We start from the raw sequence: 16,943 nt of genomic DNA on the forward strand, positions 1-16,943 counted from the left end.
GGCCTTTAATTTTATCAGATTTGGTATCAAGGTGGTGCTGAAATCAAAATGAGTCAGGAAATATTTCTTTTCTGGAAGAGTTTGTGTAATTTGACATTTTTTTCCTTATATGTTTGGCTGGGAACTCTTTTGATGACACACTTTAGAACCAGTTTCGTAGGCCACATTTTGGGAAACAATGGTCTAGAACAAAACTTAAGCATGAAATAGTCAATTCCTGTCAGTTTGAATGCTCTCACTTTTATTTATTTCCTCCCTGTGCAGCACCAGCCACTTTACCTTTTCTTTCCCGGCTGTGTGGGGCTCAGCTAAGTCAGCACTCAAGAGAGTGGTGAGGTCATCTGAGACCAAGCCTGGTCCTCAGGACTGTGCTCTCTCCCTGCCACCAGGCAGCCTGCCCCAGCCCTGCTCAGCCATCACCACACTCTTCTGACAGAATGAATGCCCTTGACGGCGTCCCCTTCAAGGTGCCCAATGGCTTTGTGATAGGCACAAAGTCCCTTCCTGGGCCAGAGCTCAGCATCCCAGCCTGCAGGGAGCTTCTGCTGGGTTCTATGGTAAGTGTATCTGTCTGTCCCTTTATCTCTTGTCTCTGCTCCTCTAGATCTGATGCTGAGACTCATGGGCCTTGTTCCTTGATTTTAAAGGACAGCGAGGCCAGGGAACCTGGGGGGCTCAGTCAGTTAAGTCTCCAACTCTTGATCTCAGCTCTGGTCTTGATCTCAGGGGTGTGAGTTCAAGTCCCTCGTTGGGCTTCACACTAGGTGTGGAGCCTACATACATACATACATGGCAGCAAGTCCATCTCTGGTATGTTCTAGACAGTTTGGGAAAAATCCAAGGGGAAAAGGCGTTTCACGAAGAAAGCTAGTGGCCTGATGACAGGGATTATTTGCTGGGTTTTATTTGAAGCTTAGAATAACAGGAAGCTGCCAATAGGAAGTGACTGAGAGTCATTGCAAAGATTCTCCAATTCCTCTTTTCCCATGGTCAAAATTCCCATGGTCCTGCTGCCATGGTCAAAATTCTACCATTTAGAATCACTCCTGTGAACTAAGACACTATCTCCAGAATCCTCTGTTAAAATGCAGACAGTTACATGGGACACATTAGAAGGGGTTACTATTCCATAGACCCAAAGCACCTCTCCCCCAGAGGTGCCCTGGAAAGCCCCCATGCCCCACAGCTCACACATGGGGATATGCACCCAGTGTATGCGGTGGTATCGCACACCCTCAAGAGAAACATGATGATCTAACTTCCAGGAGAGTCCCATTTACTTGAATGTTTAGGGGGAAACATATTGCATCTGTATTATAACACAGATCATGAGAGAGGACGCAGAATTCACATGAATTTTTACAAACGGGAGAACGAGATTGCCAAAAACTGTGAAACTGGTGTTGGGCCTCTCAGAGTCTTGTATGCCTTGTGTGCCTTCTTCACTGTCTGCAGGGTACTTGGTAAAAAACTCTGAGGCTCTAGGGCGGCTCTCTCTCATTTTGCACATGAGGAACCGGAAGTCCAGAGAAGGGAAGTCGTTTGTCCAAAGTTAGTGGTGATGGCAAGACTAACACCCAGGTGTTATCTCTAAATCATTGTATATTCGCTCAGAGCTGGATCGGAGCATGAGACACTGGACGAGTGATGTTCTGAGGCAGAAAACCGGGTTGTAGGAAGTCAGATGCAGAGAGTACCATCCACGAAAGAGGAAGGGGCTTGAGTGGCTCGGGGGCCCAGGAGCAGGAGACTCGGTGCCATTTTGCTTTATCGGCAGACCCTTAGGACCAAGGTGTCCAGAAGGGAAATACACTCTGTAAAACCCAGAAAGCCCAGTGTCCACGGGCCAATAGTTTGTGGGGCGGGAGCTCTGACTTTTCCCAGGCAGCCTGCGCTGTGGGCCTGTGTCGTTGGGAAGAGGAATTCGCTTGATGAAGCTCCAGCCAAGGTGGATTATCACAGCTTTCCCCTCCCTGCTGAGCTGACCAAGCCGAGAAGAGGCTATCCTGAAAGTTACTTCTCTTAGAAGCAGAACTGGGAAACTTTCTACCAAGTCCATGTCTGGTTTCCTTGCCCAGGTGCTGAGCCTGGCTCTGCCCCCTACTCTCAGCGAGGGTATCTGTACTCCCCGGAGCCTAAACTCCTCTAAACTCCATGGAGTTTAGTCTCTAAACTCCGGGCTAACAGTTTAGCCTCTCCTGCTAAGTCCCCTTGAGTTCATCAGGCTGTTATTCCCAGTGTTTAGAACCTGGAATACATTTACCATAACAACGATGTTCTAGGTAGTGCTTAGATTACCAGGTGAACCTACAGTGGTCTAAAGGAAAGAAGTAATCACCACAGCTACCGTTAGCCCCTGCTTAGGTGCTCTGTGTATAGTCACTCTTCTCTCTCATATTTATGATAACCCTTTTAGCAGGCATGTGTTCCTACCCCATGGCACAGGAAACCAAAGCTCCCACCCAACTGATGTACTTGCAAGTGACACAGCCAAGATTCCAGCACTTGTCTGTCAGCCCATGTCCACCCCTTCCCCTCTGCTGCCTTCACCCTTCCTTCCATACTTAAAGCCTTGGCAACTCTGTGTTTTTATTGTTTCACAGTTTTCCCTTTAATTAGAGTGAATTGCCCTAACAAAAATATATATATATATATTCTTAGTGAAAAAATACATTCACATAGTTTAAAAATGAAAAGAAAAAAAAAGAAAAAGATTACAAAATTATATAGAGCGGAGGTTAACAAACATTTTCTATAAAAGACCAGGTAGTAAAAACTGGCAATTACTCAACTCTGCTGCTGTAGGGAAAAAGCCAGAGTTCTGGAAAGGAGTGGGTGGGTATAGCTGTGTTCAAATAACAGTTTACCTACAAATGCAGTGGGTGTAGGCAGCATGGCCCACAGGCAGCTTGAAGGCCTTGGGAGAGCAAACAGTTGCCCACTGACACCTTCCCATTGACCCAGTTCCCCAGCTCCACACCCTCACTGGAGATATCTGTTCCTCATTTTCTCTGTATTCTTCTGGGGATATTTACGTGTATAGAGACAAGCAAGTACAGCTATTTCCTCCCTTTTTACACCAACGGTAGCATGTTATATACACTGTTCTTCTTGACTTTTGTACCGCATATATTTTAAGATCTTTCTGTATCAGTACATAAAAAGCTTCTTCAGTTTCATTTTTCACTGTGTAGCATTGCATTACGTGGCTATATCCTACTTTCTTGAATGGGTGCCCTCTTGATGGACATTTGGGTTCTTCCCAGTCTCTTGCCATGATAAACAGTGCGGCCAGGAATGACGATATGCATGTGTCCTTTTGAATTTCTTTAAGCATTTTTCCAAATTTCCCTCCACAGGAGTCATACTGATTTCCATCCCGGCCAGCACTCTACAGGAGGCCACATGCCCCCCGCTCCCCACTCTCCAACAGAGTGTCCTCACACTTTGGGTCTTTGCTGAGGGGTAGGCAGATGGTATCTCAGGGTAGCTGTGATTTGCCTTTCTCTTATCATGAGTGAAGTTAAGCAACTCTTCGTGTGTTTAGAAGACATCTGTGTGTCTCTTTTCTGTGGACTATCCATATCTTTTGCTCCTTTCCCATTGAACTGTTGATCTTTTTCCAATCTATTTCTAACACTTCCTATATTAGTAAATTTAGCCCTTTGTCTCTTATGTGAGTGCTGTTTTTCCCCAACTTTGCCATTTGTCTTTGACCTTGCTTGTGGTATATTTGCATGCAGATTTTGCACATGTGTGTATCTGTACTTTTATGGCTTCAGGAAAGGCTTTCCCCACTTGAGGACGTCTCTTCTGTTTTTCCTAGTACTTTAATAGTTTCATACATACATTTGAATTTTTGGTCCTTTTGGAATTAATTCTTTTGTATAATGTGAGAATGGATCCAACTTCATTTTCTTCAAGCCAGCTAACATAATTTATTGGCTAGTCCCTCTTTTTCCCATTGTTTGAGATTCCCCCTTTATTATTTACTAAAGCCCCATAGATATTAAGGTCTATTTCTAAACTTCCTATTCTATACCTGCATCTGTACCAATACCATAGTTTAAATTATTGACATTTTATAATATGATTAAACAGCCAGTAGGGCCAGTTCCCTCTCCCTATTTACCATTTTGTGCCCAGAGTCTTCTGGCACTTCCCTTGTTTGTTTTTCATATGAACTTTAGAATTATCTTGCTTAGGTCCATAAATCATCAAGTGTTGGTATTGAGGTTGGGTCTTGGTATCTTTTCGTCCCGAGTCCCGTCAGCTGTCTTGAAACCGCCTTAGTCTCTTTCACTCCATGTCTGCCTCATCACTCTTCACGTGGTCTTTTTCCTTCCTCTGTCCTTCACAACCTGCCTGTTTTGCTCCAATCTCTTCATCCAACTGTTTATTCCGCACATACTTATAAACGTCTAACCTGTGTCAGGCCTGCCTGGGCCCTGGGGATGCAGAGAGAAATAAGACACAGTCCCTTACCTCAGTCAGGAAGCAATGCTAGAACAGCCTAGTTAGGCTCCTCTCCTCAACCTGGGGTCATGTCAGGAGAGAAGGGGACATGTACCTGTGATCTACGTGTCTGAGTACCTGTCTTTCTGCCTCTCCTTCCCCCCCCACAAATACCACCTCCCCCAGCTTCGTTCTTCCTTCATTGACCATCACAGAGCACTGAAAGAGCCTTTTAAACAATTTTACATTCTTTAACAGAATTTTGTATTTCTGGTTCTTACTTTTAAAGGTAGGCAGCAGATAAATTTTTGACTCAATTCTAAATTCTCAAGTTAGATTATTTATGTGAACTCCAGACTGCTTATTCAGGTGGCCTGATATGTAGTGAGAAAACACTACTGTCAGGTGGACAGAGGAATCCCAGCTCAAACCGCTCGACACCAATCTGACCTCCAGCAATATGAAGATTCTGAGCCTCATTTTCATATTCAGCAAAGAGAAATAACACTATAACATACTCAGTGGAGTTTAACAGAGATTAGTGATTTTTATGTTTCTTGGGCCTCAGAGTAACCTCTGATGGCAACAAAGGGAAAGGAGAGGTTTGTGTGCTGAGTGAGCCTCCAGGGCTGAGTGCTCACTGGCAAATGGTGCTTGGTTCAAGTGAAAGTTTCTTTGCTAAAAACAAGGTTTTGGAGGCTTTTTTAAAGCTGCTATTGAATGGCAAAGGGTCTTGGGATTTGGGGTTTCAATTACATAATGGCAAAGGGACTGTTTCATTGTGCTAACCTAATTCCTCATTATGTCCTTCAGGCAGAGTTAACCCATTCAATTGTTACTGCTGTCCATCGAACCCAGTGCTTGCTAAAACTGGGCCTGAGGGTGGGTGGTAATAGCGCCTGGAGTTCAGAATCAGAAGCTGCCCAGGCCTGGCAAATTTTTGGCTGAACAAAGGGAGCAGGGTAGGGGTGGGCCCTCCGCCCTGCTTTGGGCCCAAGAGCCTCACATTGCCTTCTTCTTGCAGCATGACTTCAGCCTGGAGAGGAGGGTGCTCTTCTGGGTGGAGGCTGTCATCCGGGGACCCTGCCCGGTCCAATGCGACGCCCTGGGAATGGCATCGGCCCCTCCGGCCTGGCTCTTGCTGGTCGGCTCAGAACCTGAGCCAGTGTCCGCACCAGCCGCAGACACCGGCCCGGAGGCCACACCCCAGCTGCAGCTAAATCAGGAGGAGGAGAAAGAGGAGGATGTCAAGGAAGAGGAGGAGGAGGAGGAGGTGGAAGAGAACCAGGGGGAGGCCCACGTAGAGGAAGAAGCCGCCTCTGCCAACGAGGAAGAGCCAGGTCCCGGCAGCCCCCTGTCCAGCTCCCCTGCGAGCGCTGGCCCGGGCCATCCCCGGTGCTCGATGGACTTGCTGCGCGGCGTGAAGTCGGAGCTGGCCGGGGCGCGGCGGCGGCTCTCGGAGGGCCGGCTGTCCGCTCGCCCCCGCGCCCTCCTGCACCGCATCCGCCACCGGGCGCTGAGCCTCTGCCCCAGTTCCGCGCTGAGTCCGGGCCCCGTGCTGCCCGGGGGCCCTGCGCCCACGCTCCCCAGCGCCCCCGCGCCGCCCCCGCGGCCCTCCACGGCTGGCGCCATGCCCCCGCTGCGGAGCCACAAGCCCACGGTCGCGGTAAGGAACCCCAGCTCAGCAGCAAGGCCCCCAGTAGTCTGGAGTCCCAGCCTGGTCCGCAGCCCTCGTTCCCTCCTCTCTGCTCTCCTTCCTGCCTTTACCTGTTCTCACCTAGCCCGGTACCATGCTGTCCTTCCTATGGCCCTTGGCCTAGACGAGTCCCTGCTCAGAAGCCCCCATTCCCTGTTTTCTGCTGTGTCTGTTTTCCTTCTGTTGGGACCCACGCCACAATAATTGTAATCATCCAGTATCTGTCTCTTCCCATGCAGTATGAATTTTTTAAGGGCAGGGATTGGAGGGCCTTCATTTTTGTTTCCAGGGCACCCAGCAGCAGGTTGGCCCCTAGGGGGTGCTCCGGGAATGTCCATTGAATGAATGAATGTGACTCAAATCTAAGGCTTCCCACCCAGTGAGGCTTCCTGTGGGATGGGTAAGCTGGAGGCTCAAATCAAAGGATACTCCCTGAGCAGTTACTTCCTGCTGCGCAAGGTATTGGAAGAGACAGTGACTGATGGAGAGTTGGCCAGGGAGAGGTGGGACAAGGCCGCACCGTGTAGTGGGAGGGATCAGGTGCTGAGAGAGAGGGGACAGTTTTTGCCAACTTTGGGACAGAGGATGTGCTCCCAGAAGAACCAGGAGTAGAAGTGAATTTAAAGTGAAACCAGTGAAGTTTAAGCCTCAAACCCCTCACTTGGCCTCTTCCAAGGCTTTATATCCAATGTGCCTTTTTTAAGAGGCCCAAATTATGTTAAGTACCAAACTCCATAAAGCCTGGATCTGGACAGATGGAGTGGGTCAGGAATGAGAGCCAAAGGGCACAATGGGACACAGCTTTCTGTCCCCTAGCTGCCCTACTGTTGGGCCGAGAGATGCAACAGAATAAGGCCCAGGTGAAATTTAAATCCAAAAGACAGACTTGAGGTCTGACTTTTCCCACTCATGGGTGTGTGACCTCTGGAGAGTCACTGAACTGCCCTGAGCCCTCCTTGGGCCACTTTACCACACACAATTACTTAGAGCAAACGCAGAGCGCAGGCTCTGTAAACTGGTCAGGTGGCGCCATATCAAGGACCAGACGTTGAGGCCAGGATGGCTCTTTCCTGGTCCAGATTAAATGTAACTCTAGCAACAAACGTCCTTGTTCTGCAGAGGAGAAAACTGAGGCACAGAACAGCTAAGAATAATTTTTAAGGTCACAACAGTAGATTCAGATCCTAAGATTTGGATGTCTTCCTGTTTGAGGGTCAAAAGCAGACCCTAGGGGAAGCTCATGGCAGGAGAATCCCTGAAAAGTTAGGGATGGGTGGACAATTCGTGTCAAACATATATGCTCTTCCCCAGGAGCCAGGGCAGCAGCTGGGCTTTCCCTGGGGAGAAGGGGACAGGGCAGTCTGGTTAGGGTGGGCAGGTGGGTGCTTCTTCATGGGGAATGGGTGAAGGGTGATGCTGGCCAAACCCACTGAAATGCCTTCGAGCCACCCTCCTTACTCTAGGGCCAGTGTGCCCAGTCCCTACCCTGCTTCACACCCTGCCAAACCTCAGCCCAGCCAACCTGAAGAAGAAAGAAGATCCAGCCCTGCTTCCCCCTCACTAAGGTGTGGGGTAAAGAACGCTGAGTGTGATTCTGAGCAGGGCTCAGTTCCCAAATGTGTGTTGCTTCCCCAGTCATTAACTTCTCTGAACCTCAATTTCAATGTCTGTGAAATGGGATAATAGGGACGGACCTATCATATTTCTCCTATGGGAGAATGTCCTGCTGTGCCAGGTATCATCTCCAGAGGCAGCTGACACACCCAGCCTGTCTCTATTTCAGTCCCTCAGCCCCTACACCTGCCTGCCGCCTCTTGGCGGAGTGCCTCAGCATCTCAGCACCTGCAGATCACACCCCGCTTCTGCTGACCTGCTGTCTGCCCTGAGCCAGGAGGAGCAAGACCTCATCGCGCCCGTGGTCGCCCTGGGGTATCCCCTGCATAGGGCCATCACGGCTCTGCAGAAGACAGGGCGGCAGAGCCTGAGCCAGGTAGGTAAAGGAGAGCCCCTGAGCTGGGGGGGCTGTGGGTCTGGAGCCAGGTGTGTGGTCAAGTAGTTTTTATCTTTAACTTCAAAAAGTTTTGTTTCCTTCTCTTTAGAAGCAGAACCTTAGCCTGGCATTAATTGTTGAGGGTTATGAGCAAGTTTCTGGACCCTGATGCCATTTTCTCCATAAGGGTTTATCAGGAGTCCCCATGCCCATTTGGAGACTTTTAATATTCTTCTCCTGTCCCAGTCTCTGCCCCAAGCACAGGGGGCTGAAGCTTTGGGCAGCCAGTAATCTCTCCAGAGATACCCAGTAGAACTTTCTGCAATGAGAGAGATGTTTTATACCTGGGTTGTCCAATACAGTAAACACTGGCCTTATGTGGCTACTTGAAATATGGCTAGTGTGACTAAGAAACTGAACTTTTTGTTTTACTTAATTATAATTAATTTAAATTAAAATAGCCAGAAGTGGCTGCTGGCTACCATAGGGATGGCAGAGCTCTAACCACTCCCCTCAATGAGCAGTTTATCCATATTCATATCCATCTCTTTCTCTTTTGATCTACCCATCCATCTACTCCATCTTGTCCACAGTGTTTACTGGGCAACTCCTAGGTGTTCAGATGGAGCTAGCAGCTATGAGGGGGTGGGGAACCTCCTCTTGGTGGAAGGGGCTGCAAAGAATTTATGGCCATCCTTAATCGAGCACAAGGAGGTTCCAGTGATCAGCAAAGGCTCACGGAGGTACCACATCTTGAGCTGGACTTTAAGGATGAATAAGCTCTGAATCTGAAGGAAGCAGAAGGGAGGATATTCCAAGCAGAAGGAACAGTTTGAGCAAAGGAGTGGAGGCAACGGGGCAGGGTTTTGGAGGCCCTGATCCGGCCGGTCTCTCTGGAGTACAGAGTGCATGATGCAGGCTGGTGAGAGACAGGACAGGGAAGAGGGTGGTGAGGGCAGATTGAGGGTGCTTTGAAGGCTGAGCTGAGAAGTTTATAAATGACCCACTAACAAAAGGGAGGCATGGAAGGATTATGAGTAGGGGCAGGAGGTGACATGGAACGCCACTGCCTGATCCCCCCTTCTCCCACCTGAAAGTCACAGCTTGCTTCCCATTGTTTTCTGCACATGGGAACTCTTTCGGTTGGAAAGCTGAGCTGCAGATATCAAAAGGTCCCAGGGCAGTTGGCACTTCTTCCTTTCTTCTATCTCTGCTCCGTCACCATCAGAGGGTTTGGATGCTCTCTCCGTAATGTCTGACGGCTGTCATATGTTGGGTCCCTGAGGTCCAGAGCTGCCTGCTCCTGGATAAGGGAGGGATAGAAGGAGAGTGACTCTCAAACCGGAGCTGAAGCAGGACGTGGTGCTGCCAGGCTGAGGAGGTGGGTGAATGCACGTGGCCACCTTTCCGACCCACCCCTGCTTCTGTTCTCTGGCTTCATCAGTCCATGCCTTGTCCTAGAGGAAAACTTCCAACATGGCTGCTGACATTCATCCAACACCTTCTTTGTGCCAGGCCCTCAATCTGAGAATATTTGATTATGTCTTCTCAGTTCTGCAAGGTTGCTACTACTGTCCCTCCCCACTTTGCAGATGAGGAAACTGAGGCCAGGGAGGTTCATATAAGCGATCAGTGGAAGAGCCGGGGTTGAGGCCAGGCTGGTTTGACTCTGAATCTTTGTTGCCTGGTACTTTCCTCTCATTTACTGGGCAAGAACCTTCCAGGGAAGCACCCAAGACTGATCTGAGATTTAAGAGTAGATCTAAGATTGTCCCCACCTTCAGCCATTGCCGAAAGCTAGGACCTGGGCCAAGAAGCTGGCCAGGAGGACTGTGAGGGACCATGGCCATGGTGGGGGCTCTGACGTGCCGCCCAGTCCCTTTAGCTCCTGTGACAAGGCTGAGGCCTCAGGCCATCACTGTGGGGGTCTGAGGATGAGTTTGGAGCAGCACGAGGCACTGGCCTCCCCATGGGTGGGCTGGAAGAATCCCATTGCATCAGGAACATTCTGTTTCCAGATATGCACTGACCACCTGCCTGGCCAGCCGGATCTCTGGGTGGCCTTCTTCCGTGGTTGTCAGTCAGGAGCCAAGCCCTAAGGTGTGGCCCTGAAGGGCCACTGGATGGACTCCATCTGTCCTCCCCCACCAAGTGATTATTTCCCTCTATTCTGTGAAGTCCCACCACTAACTGAGCAACTCCTTAGGTTCAGAGTCCTTCCCCCCTTAAAGGATATATACTATAATAAACCTTTTTGGCCAGAAATTATTGACAGATGGCCCAGGAAGGCGAGCATCAGGTGACAGAGACAGAGCAGTTAGAAGAGCCAGGGAGAAAGGAGGAGATATAAAAGATAAGCTTTGTCCATTGTTCCTTCCTTCCTTCCACAAGGACTGATGTGCCCACTGGCTGCCTAAAGGACAACATGGGTGGCATGTGTGAGCATCCACAGGCCAGGCCCAGACTTGGTATGGGACTCCAGGCATTTCACGGTGCTTCCCCTCTTTACAGAATGGAGGGCAGGACACACATTTATAATCAATGAGTGCTGAAGCCCCCATTCTGGGGTGTGAAGGTGACATCCTGGGGCCTGAGGCAGATCTGGTGGCTTCTACAGTCTCATAGGCCCAAAAGCTGACCAAGCAGCAGAATGTCTATAACTGTAGATCCCCAGGACCTACTCTGGAGAATCCCAGTCAGCAGATATGGAGTGCACCGAAAAGCCTATTGTGTTAAGGATCTGAAGGTGGTTCTGATATCCAGCCTGCACGGGGTCTACTGGTATGGGTCGAGGTCAGCTGTCCCTTGAGTCAGTGGTTCTCAGCTATGGCTGCACAGAATTACCTGGGGAGCCATTACAGATCCCAGTGAGCAGACTGCCTCCCAGGCCAATTATATCTGAGCCTCTGGAGACAACCATCCGAGGCTTATGGGTAGTGATGTTCGAGCTCCCAGGTAGCTGCAGTCAGCACCAAGGCCAAGAACCGTTGCTGTGTTTGAACCCAGAGACCAAGGAGCAGCCACCATCCACGCTTGACTTGTTCTTCTTTTCACCTTTGGAAATCCTGTTCACTTTCAAGGCAGCTCAGAAAACCTCCTCTAGCACTGGGTCCCTGATGGACAAAGCTGAGAGGTCAGATAATCTAGGTCTTAGTCCTGGGTCCCTGGGCAACCTGCCCACCCTGCTTGGGCCTGTTTCTTGCACTGAACAAGGAGAGCTTGGCTGGATGGTTTACAAAACATGCTCAGAGCAAGGTCCAGGCGTCCTGAGGCGGGAGCACCAGACTTCTGGCTCCCTTGCTCCTGCCTCCAGTTCTCCAAGAGCAGCTCTATCTTCTCATTATTGTTGACGTCTCCTGATGCTTGGACAGCTTAGAAGCTAAAGCAGTTGGAAAGCACTAGTCTATATAATCCACCTCTGAAGGTCTGCAGAAACCTCCCTGTTCTTCTCCGCCTATACCCATAATTCTTATGGCCTGGAACCTTCCTTTGGCATTGGCTCTCTATAAGTGTTGCTTTGATTTGCCTGGCACTCAAGATTTCCTCTATCTGGCTCACCCACCTCCCTCGCCCCCCCAAGCAGTGAGCTCCTTGAAGGTAGTTCTTAATTCATCTTAGAAACATGGCATACATTTATTGAGGTCCTTCTGCCTGCCATGCTGGGTGCTGGGGACACAGTGGTGATCAAGACTGAAACAACCCTTCCCTCGCTGAGAGAGAGAGGAGAATAACGAGTTGGACATGCTGTGACGGGGGAAGCACAGGGCTATGGGAGCAGCAGGCAAGGCCCCCAGTGGAGACCAGGGCAGAGGCTTCCCAGGGAAGAGGGCTGAGGCTGGCCTTGACCAAGAGAGTGAGATGTGCGGAGGCCTGGGGGTGCTGAGAGGGGAGCTGAGGCCACTGACAGGGGCAGAGGAGCAGGCCTTTGGGCTCTGGGAAAGAGGCAGTACTTCATCCTGAGGGCAAAAGCAGCTCCTGGTGACTAATCACAGAGGGACCTGAACAGGTTTCTCAGCCCTGTGGTATTTCCTCTGTCCTCCGCCCCTTTCTGGCACCAGAGTTCATGTGGGCCCGGATAGCAGACATGTATGTGTCTAGGGATGGGGTAGGGCTGCCCAGGTGTGGATGCTGAAGAGGCTGCTTCACACAGGTGGGTGCTCACTAGGGAGGGTGAACAGACTGGGACGGGTGGTGGGTGAGGCGCCCGTGCTTCCGGACAGTCCCACTCCCCACTTAGGGTCTGGGAATGCTTATCTCACCCTGACAGCCCTTTTCCTAGATTAGAGCCCCTGGTTGGGGACAATTGGTTAAGAACTTCCTGTCCACCCACCCCCGGGTCTCCAGGGGAGACCTCTGTCCCTCTTCTGTTGGCTCACAGGGTCTCTGGGGCCATTTCGTGAGTGTGTTGTCAGCTTGGTCTGAGCTCAGGCCTGCCTGAGGTTGCCAGTATGCTTTCTCTATCCCATCCTCTGCCCCTGCCACTGCTCTGACTGCACCACTCCCCGCCCCCCTCCCACAGTTTCTCAGCTACCTTAGTGCCTGTGACCGGCTGCTGCGGCAAGGCTATGAGGAGGGGCTGGTGGAGGAGGCCATGGAGATGTTCCAGTTCTCCGAGAGCCAGGTCAGCAGGGCCACCTGCCCAGGCCCAGGGTGGGGGGAGGAGACGGGTAGGGATCCACACATAAGCCTAGTGTTCAGGGACACACTTATGCTAGAGCCAGAGCCTTGGGGCCATCAGGAGACAGCCTGCTTGCTGAGCCCTGGAGGGGAGGAGACAGCCCAGGGAGGTGAAGCGTGGGGAAGGGGAGAAGATGGGATGGGGAGGGAAGCAGGTGGCAAGACTTTCACATTATTTAGCCAAGTGAACACACAAATATTATTGAATGCCCACTCTGTCAGACACCTAGAGAGGAGCCACATACAGCACAAAGATGCATAAACTCTGCTCGGTCAGTTTGCTGGCTATCTGGAAACCCAGAAGGCAGGCAGCTGTGGGCTCAGTGGTATATTCTGAATGCCCAGAGGACATGACCTGTCCTCAGGGTGCTGTTGGCTGTGGCTCTGCTGAGCGCTTCTCCACAGAGGCTGAGGCAAGGACAGAGGGCTGCAAGGGATGCCAAGGGGGAGGGAGGAAGGGAGGAGAAGCAGGCACTTCTCAGGTACTGGGGCCAGAGGAGGAAGGAAGGCAGAGGCTGCATGGTGTGAAACTTTGGGAGGGTTTGGGGCTTGGGTAGAGACCCCAGGCTGTGCTTCCTCTGGGCACCAGTATGCAGCCTCCTGTTTTTCTGCCCCAGTCTCCAAGCATAGGGAGTCAGGAATGAGCTGGAGTGGAGGAGTAAAGCCAGGATGGAGCCAGTTATCAGGCCAGAACCTCCTTCCTTGGCACAGGAAGGAAGGTCCAGGCCCATGTCACCCCAAGGTATAGGAAGAAAAAGCAGGTGCTGCCCAGGACCGGGCTTACCTGGCTTGGGGAGTCCATAGCTTTGTGGGAGTAGATACAGTAGGTACCAGGGAGAAGGCTCCACAGGAGGTGACTGGCCTGGCAGTGTACCCAGCATTCTCTCTTCTTCCCCTTCTTCAGGCAGGGGAGTTCCTGCGCCTCTGGGAACAATTCAGTGATATGGGCTTCCAGCAGGACCGGATCAAGGAAGTGCTGCTGGTCCACGGCAACCGCAGTGAGCAAGCGCTGGAGGAGCTGGTGGCCTGTGCCCAATGAGCACTGGCGCATTCCACAATGCCTGTGCATCCCAGTCCTGGGCCAGACCTGGCAATCCATAGTAACTGGATTAGTAAGACTACATAAGAGGGGAACCTGGCTGGCTAAGTTGGAGGAGTATGTGGCTCTTGATCTCAGGTTTGTGAATTTGAGCCCCACATTGGGTGTTGAGATTACTTTAAAAAAAATACACAAATAGGGGCACCTGGGTGGCTCAGTGGGGTAAGCCTCTGCCTTCAGCTCAGGTCATGATCCCAGGGTCCTGGGATCAAGCCCTTCATTGGGCTCTCTGCTCAGCAGGGAGCCTACTTCTCCCTCTCTCTCTGCCTGCCTCTCTGCCTACTTGTGATCTCTGTCAAATAGATAAATAAAATCTTTAAAAAATTTTTTTAAAAATACATAAACAAACTTTGAAAAAAAAAAAAAAAGATCACACAAGAGTGACACACGCTCATACAAACAATGCCAAAGGTGGAGGTAAATACTGTAGGGGAGGCCAGATTTACCCATTGTAGGTTTTCAGCTGGGGCTCCTCATGGAAAAGACCAATTAAGAAGAGAAAAACATTTTATATTTTTTTTTAGGATTTTATTTTATTTATTTGACAGAGAGAGACACAGTGAGAGAGGGAAGAACAAGCAGGGGGTGAGGGAGAAGCAGGCTTCCCGCTGAACAGGGAGCCTGATGTGGGGCTCGATCCCAGGACACTGGGATCATGACCTGAGCAGAAGGCAGATGCTTAATGACTGAGCCACCCAGGTGCCCTGAGAAAAACAGTTTATTAACACATGTGGCATTTCTACATCATGTGGGGGAAACCTCAATGAAAAGTAACTCAGAGCAGCAGTTAGAACTCTGGCTTGTATAGCATCTTCAAGAAAGAACAGTCAATTTGTATAGAAATGACAGGACAAAGGAAACTGGTTTTGGGGTTCCAGAGATGGAAGCTGTTGGGGGAGGGGGGCGGTGTAAATACAAGGAAGTGAACCAGCTGAGTAGGTTTGTTGGCAGATTCCTCTGGAGCTTGTCTGGGCTGATAAGAATCTGTCTCCAGAAAAGGAGAGTTGATACCTTGCCTTTAGGCAAAATGTGGGGGAGGGTAGAAGGAGATTTTTTCCTGCATTTGTTGCTTCTTAATCACCTTCAACTCAAAATGATTTTTATGTCAAAGAGGCATATTTTGGGGTGACATTCTGGTCTCTTTCAATATGAAAACAATTAGCTGAAAGAGTTGAAAGTCATTGCCTCTGGGGAGGGGCACATGGGGGAGCATAGACAAGGAACTGTGTTTTTTTCATAAAACCCTTGTAAAACTACCTGCATTTGACTCTTTATTTTTTTTTAAGATTTTATTTATTTATTTGACAGAGAGAGAGAGAGAAAGATCGAGATCACAAGTAGGCAGAGAGGCGGGGGCGGGGGTGGGTGGGTAGCAGGCTCCCTGCTGAGCAGAGAGCCCAATGCGGGACTCGATCCCAGGACTGCAGGACCCTGAGATAATGACCTGAGCGGAAGGCAGAGGCCTAACCCACTGAGCTACCCACATGCCCCATGTATTTGACTCTTTAAACTATAGGCATGAATAACTTTGATTTTAAGAATATTAAAATAAGTGGTGGGCCATTCTTTTCAGTCCTGTGGGCTCCTAGTTAGTGTGGAAAGAACATCTAACTGTGGCTCAGAAGACCTAATTTCTTATTTTGTTTCTGCTGCTGACTGGCTCAAGGCCTCTTTGGGACTCAGTTTCCCTGGGGAAAGTGGAGAGACTGGACTTGGCTGCCATCGATAAGAATCCCCTGAGAGTTTGTTAAAGAGGCCCAGGCCCTCTTCCGGGGTGATCTGATTTAGAAAGTCCAGCTTGGCAGCCCCAGGGATCTATTTTGTTTTTATAAGGAGCTCTTTGGGGATTTAAAAAAAAATCTCTTGTTGTTTTTTAACTGGTTTTGTTGTTGTTCACCTCCACCCATTTCTCCCAACCACTAATCTGGTCTCTGCTATCTATCAGCTTGGGTTTTTGACTTTTTTTTTTTTTCAGATTCCACATTTAAGAAAAATCATATGGTATTTGTCTTTCTCTGTCTGACTTATTTCACTTAGCATAACACCCTTGAGGTCCATCCATGTTGTCTCAAATGGCAAAATTTCATTCCTTTTATGGCAGGATAATATTCCATTGCATACATAAACCACGGTTTCTTTATTGATTCATCCATCTGTCGACATTTAGGTAGTTTCCATGTCTTGGCTATTGTAGATAATGCTGCAGTGAACTTGGGGGAACATCTATTATTCTGAGTGAGTGTTTTTGTTTTCTTTTAAATAAACACCCAGAGTGGAATTGCTAATCATCTGGTAGGTCTATTTTTAATTGTTTGAGGAACCTCCCTATAGTTTTCCACAGTGGCTGCACTAATTTACATTCCCACCAACAGTGCACAAGGATTCTTCTCCATATCCTCACCAATACTTGTTATCTCTTGTCTTTTTGATGATAGCCATTCTGACAGGTGGAGGTCATATTCCTTGTGGTTTTGATTTGCATTTCCCTGAGGAATAATGCTCTTGAGCGTATTTTCATGTACCTGTTGCCTATTTATATGTCTTCTTTGAAAAAATGTCTATTCAGGGCACCTGGGTGGCTCAGTCGATTAAGCCTCTGACTTCAGTTCAGGTCGTGATCTTGGGGTCCTGGAATGGAGTCCTGCGTAGGGCTCCTAGCTTGGCGGGGAGTCTGCTTGTCCCCTCCTTCTGCCCTTCCCCCTGTGTGCACATGCACACACACTCTCAAATAAATAAAATAAAGTCTTAAAAAAGAAAGAAAGAAAGAAAAAAGAAAAGTGTCTATTAATCTGTTGTTGTTGTTGTTGTTGTTGGGTTACGTGAGTTCCTTATATATTTTGGATATTAGCCCCTTATCAGATATATGATTCACAAATATTTCTCCCATTCAGTAGTTGCCTTTTCATTTTGTTGATGGTTTCTTTTGTTATGAAGAATCTTCTTATTCTCCACTTGTTTTTTTTTGTTTTGTTTTGCTTTTGTTGCTTTTGCTTTTGGTGTCAGATTAAAAAAATCATCACCAAGAC

General features: G+C 49.3%; 1 protein-coding gene across 1 annotated transcript; it reads left to right on the forward strand.

The window, feature by feature from the left end:
- The first annotated feature begins 257 nt into the window (after nt 1-257).
- UBAP1L (ubiquitin associated protein 1 like) lies at nt 258-13,984 on the forward strand. Its single transcript, XM_032864705.1, has 5 exons — nt 258-557; nt 5,480-6,121; nt 7,935-8,141; nt 12,661-12,762; nt 13,723-13,984. The coding sequence occupies exons 1-5, from the start codon at nt 438-440 to the stop codon at nt 13,855-13,857; spliced, it is 1,206 nt and encodes a 401-aa protein (XP_032720596.1). The 5' UTR covers nt 258-437; the 3' UTR covers nt 13,858-13,984.
- Nucleotides 13,985-16,943: the final 2,959 nt, after the last annotated feature.

The sequence above is a fragment of the Lontra canadensis genome, unplaced genomic scaffold (assembly GCF_010015895.1).
Source record: "Lontra canadensis isolate GAN:19392208 unplaced genomic scaffold, GSC_riverotter_1.0 scaffold28, whole genome shotgun sequence".
Classification (NCBI taxonomy): Eukaryota; Metazoa; Chordata; class Mammalia; order Carnivora; family Mustelidae; genus Lontra; species Lontra canadensis.

What these genes read in the sequence shown, in the direction of transcription:
- UBAP1L (XM_032864705.1), top strand. Translation starts at nt 438, where the DNA reads ATGAATGCCCTTGACGGCGTCCCCTTCAAGGTGCCCAATGGCTTTGTG. An exon ending in AGCTTCTGCTGGGTTCTATG is followed by an intron (nt 558 to 5,479) that starts GTAAGTGTATCT and finishes TTCTTCTTGCAG; the next exon opens with CATGACTTCAGCCTGGAGAG. An exon ending in GGCGGCAGAGCCTGAGCCAG is followed by an intron (nt 8,142 to 12,660) that starts GTAGGTAAAGGA and finishes CCCCTCCCACAG; the next exon opens with TTTCTCAGCTACCTTAGTGC.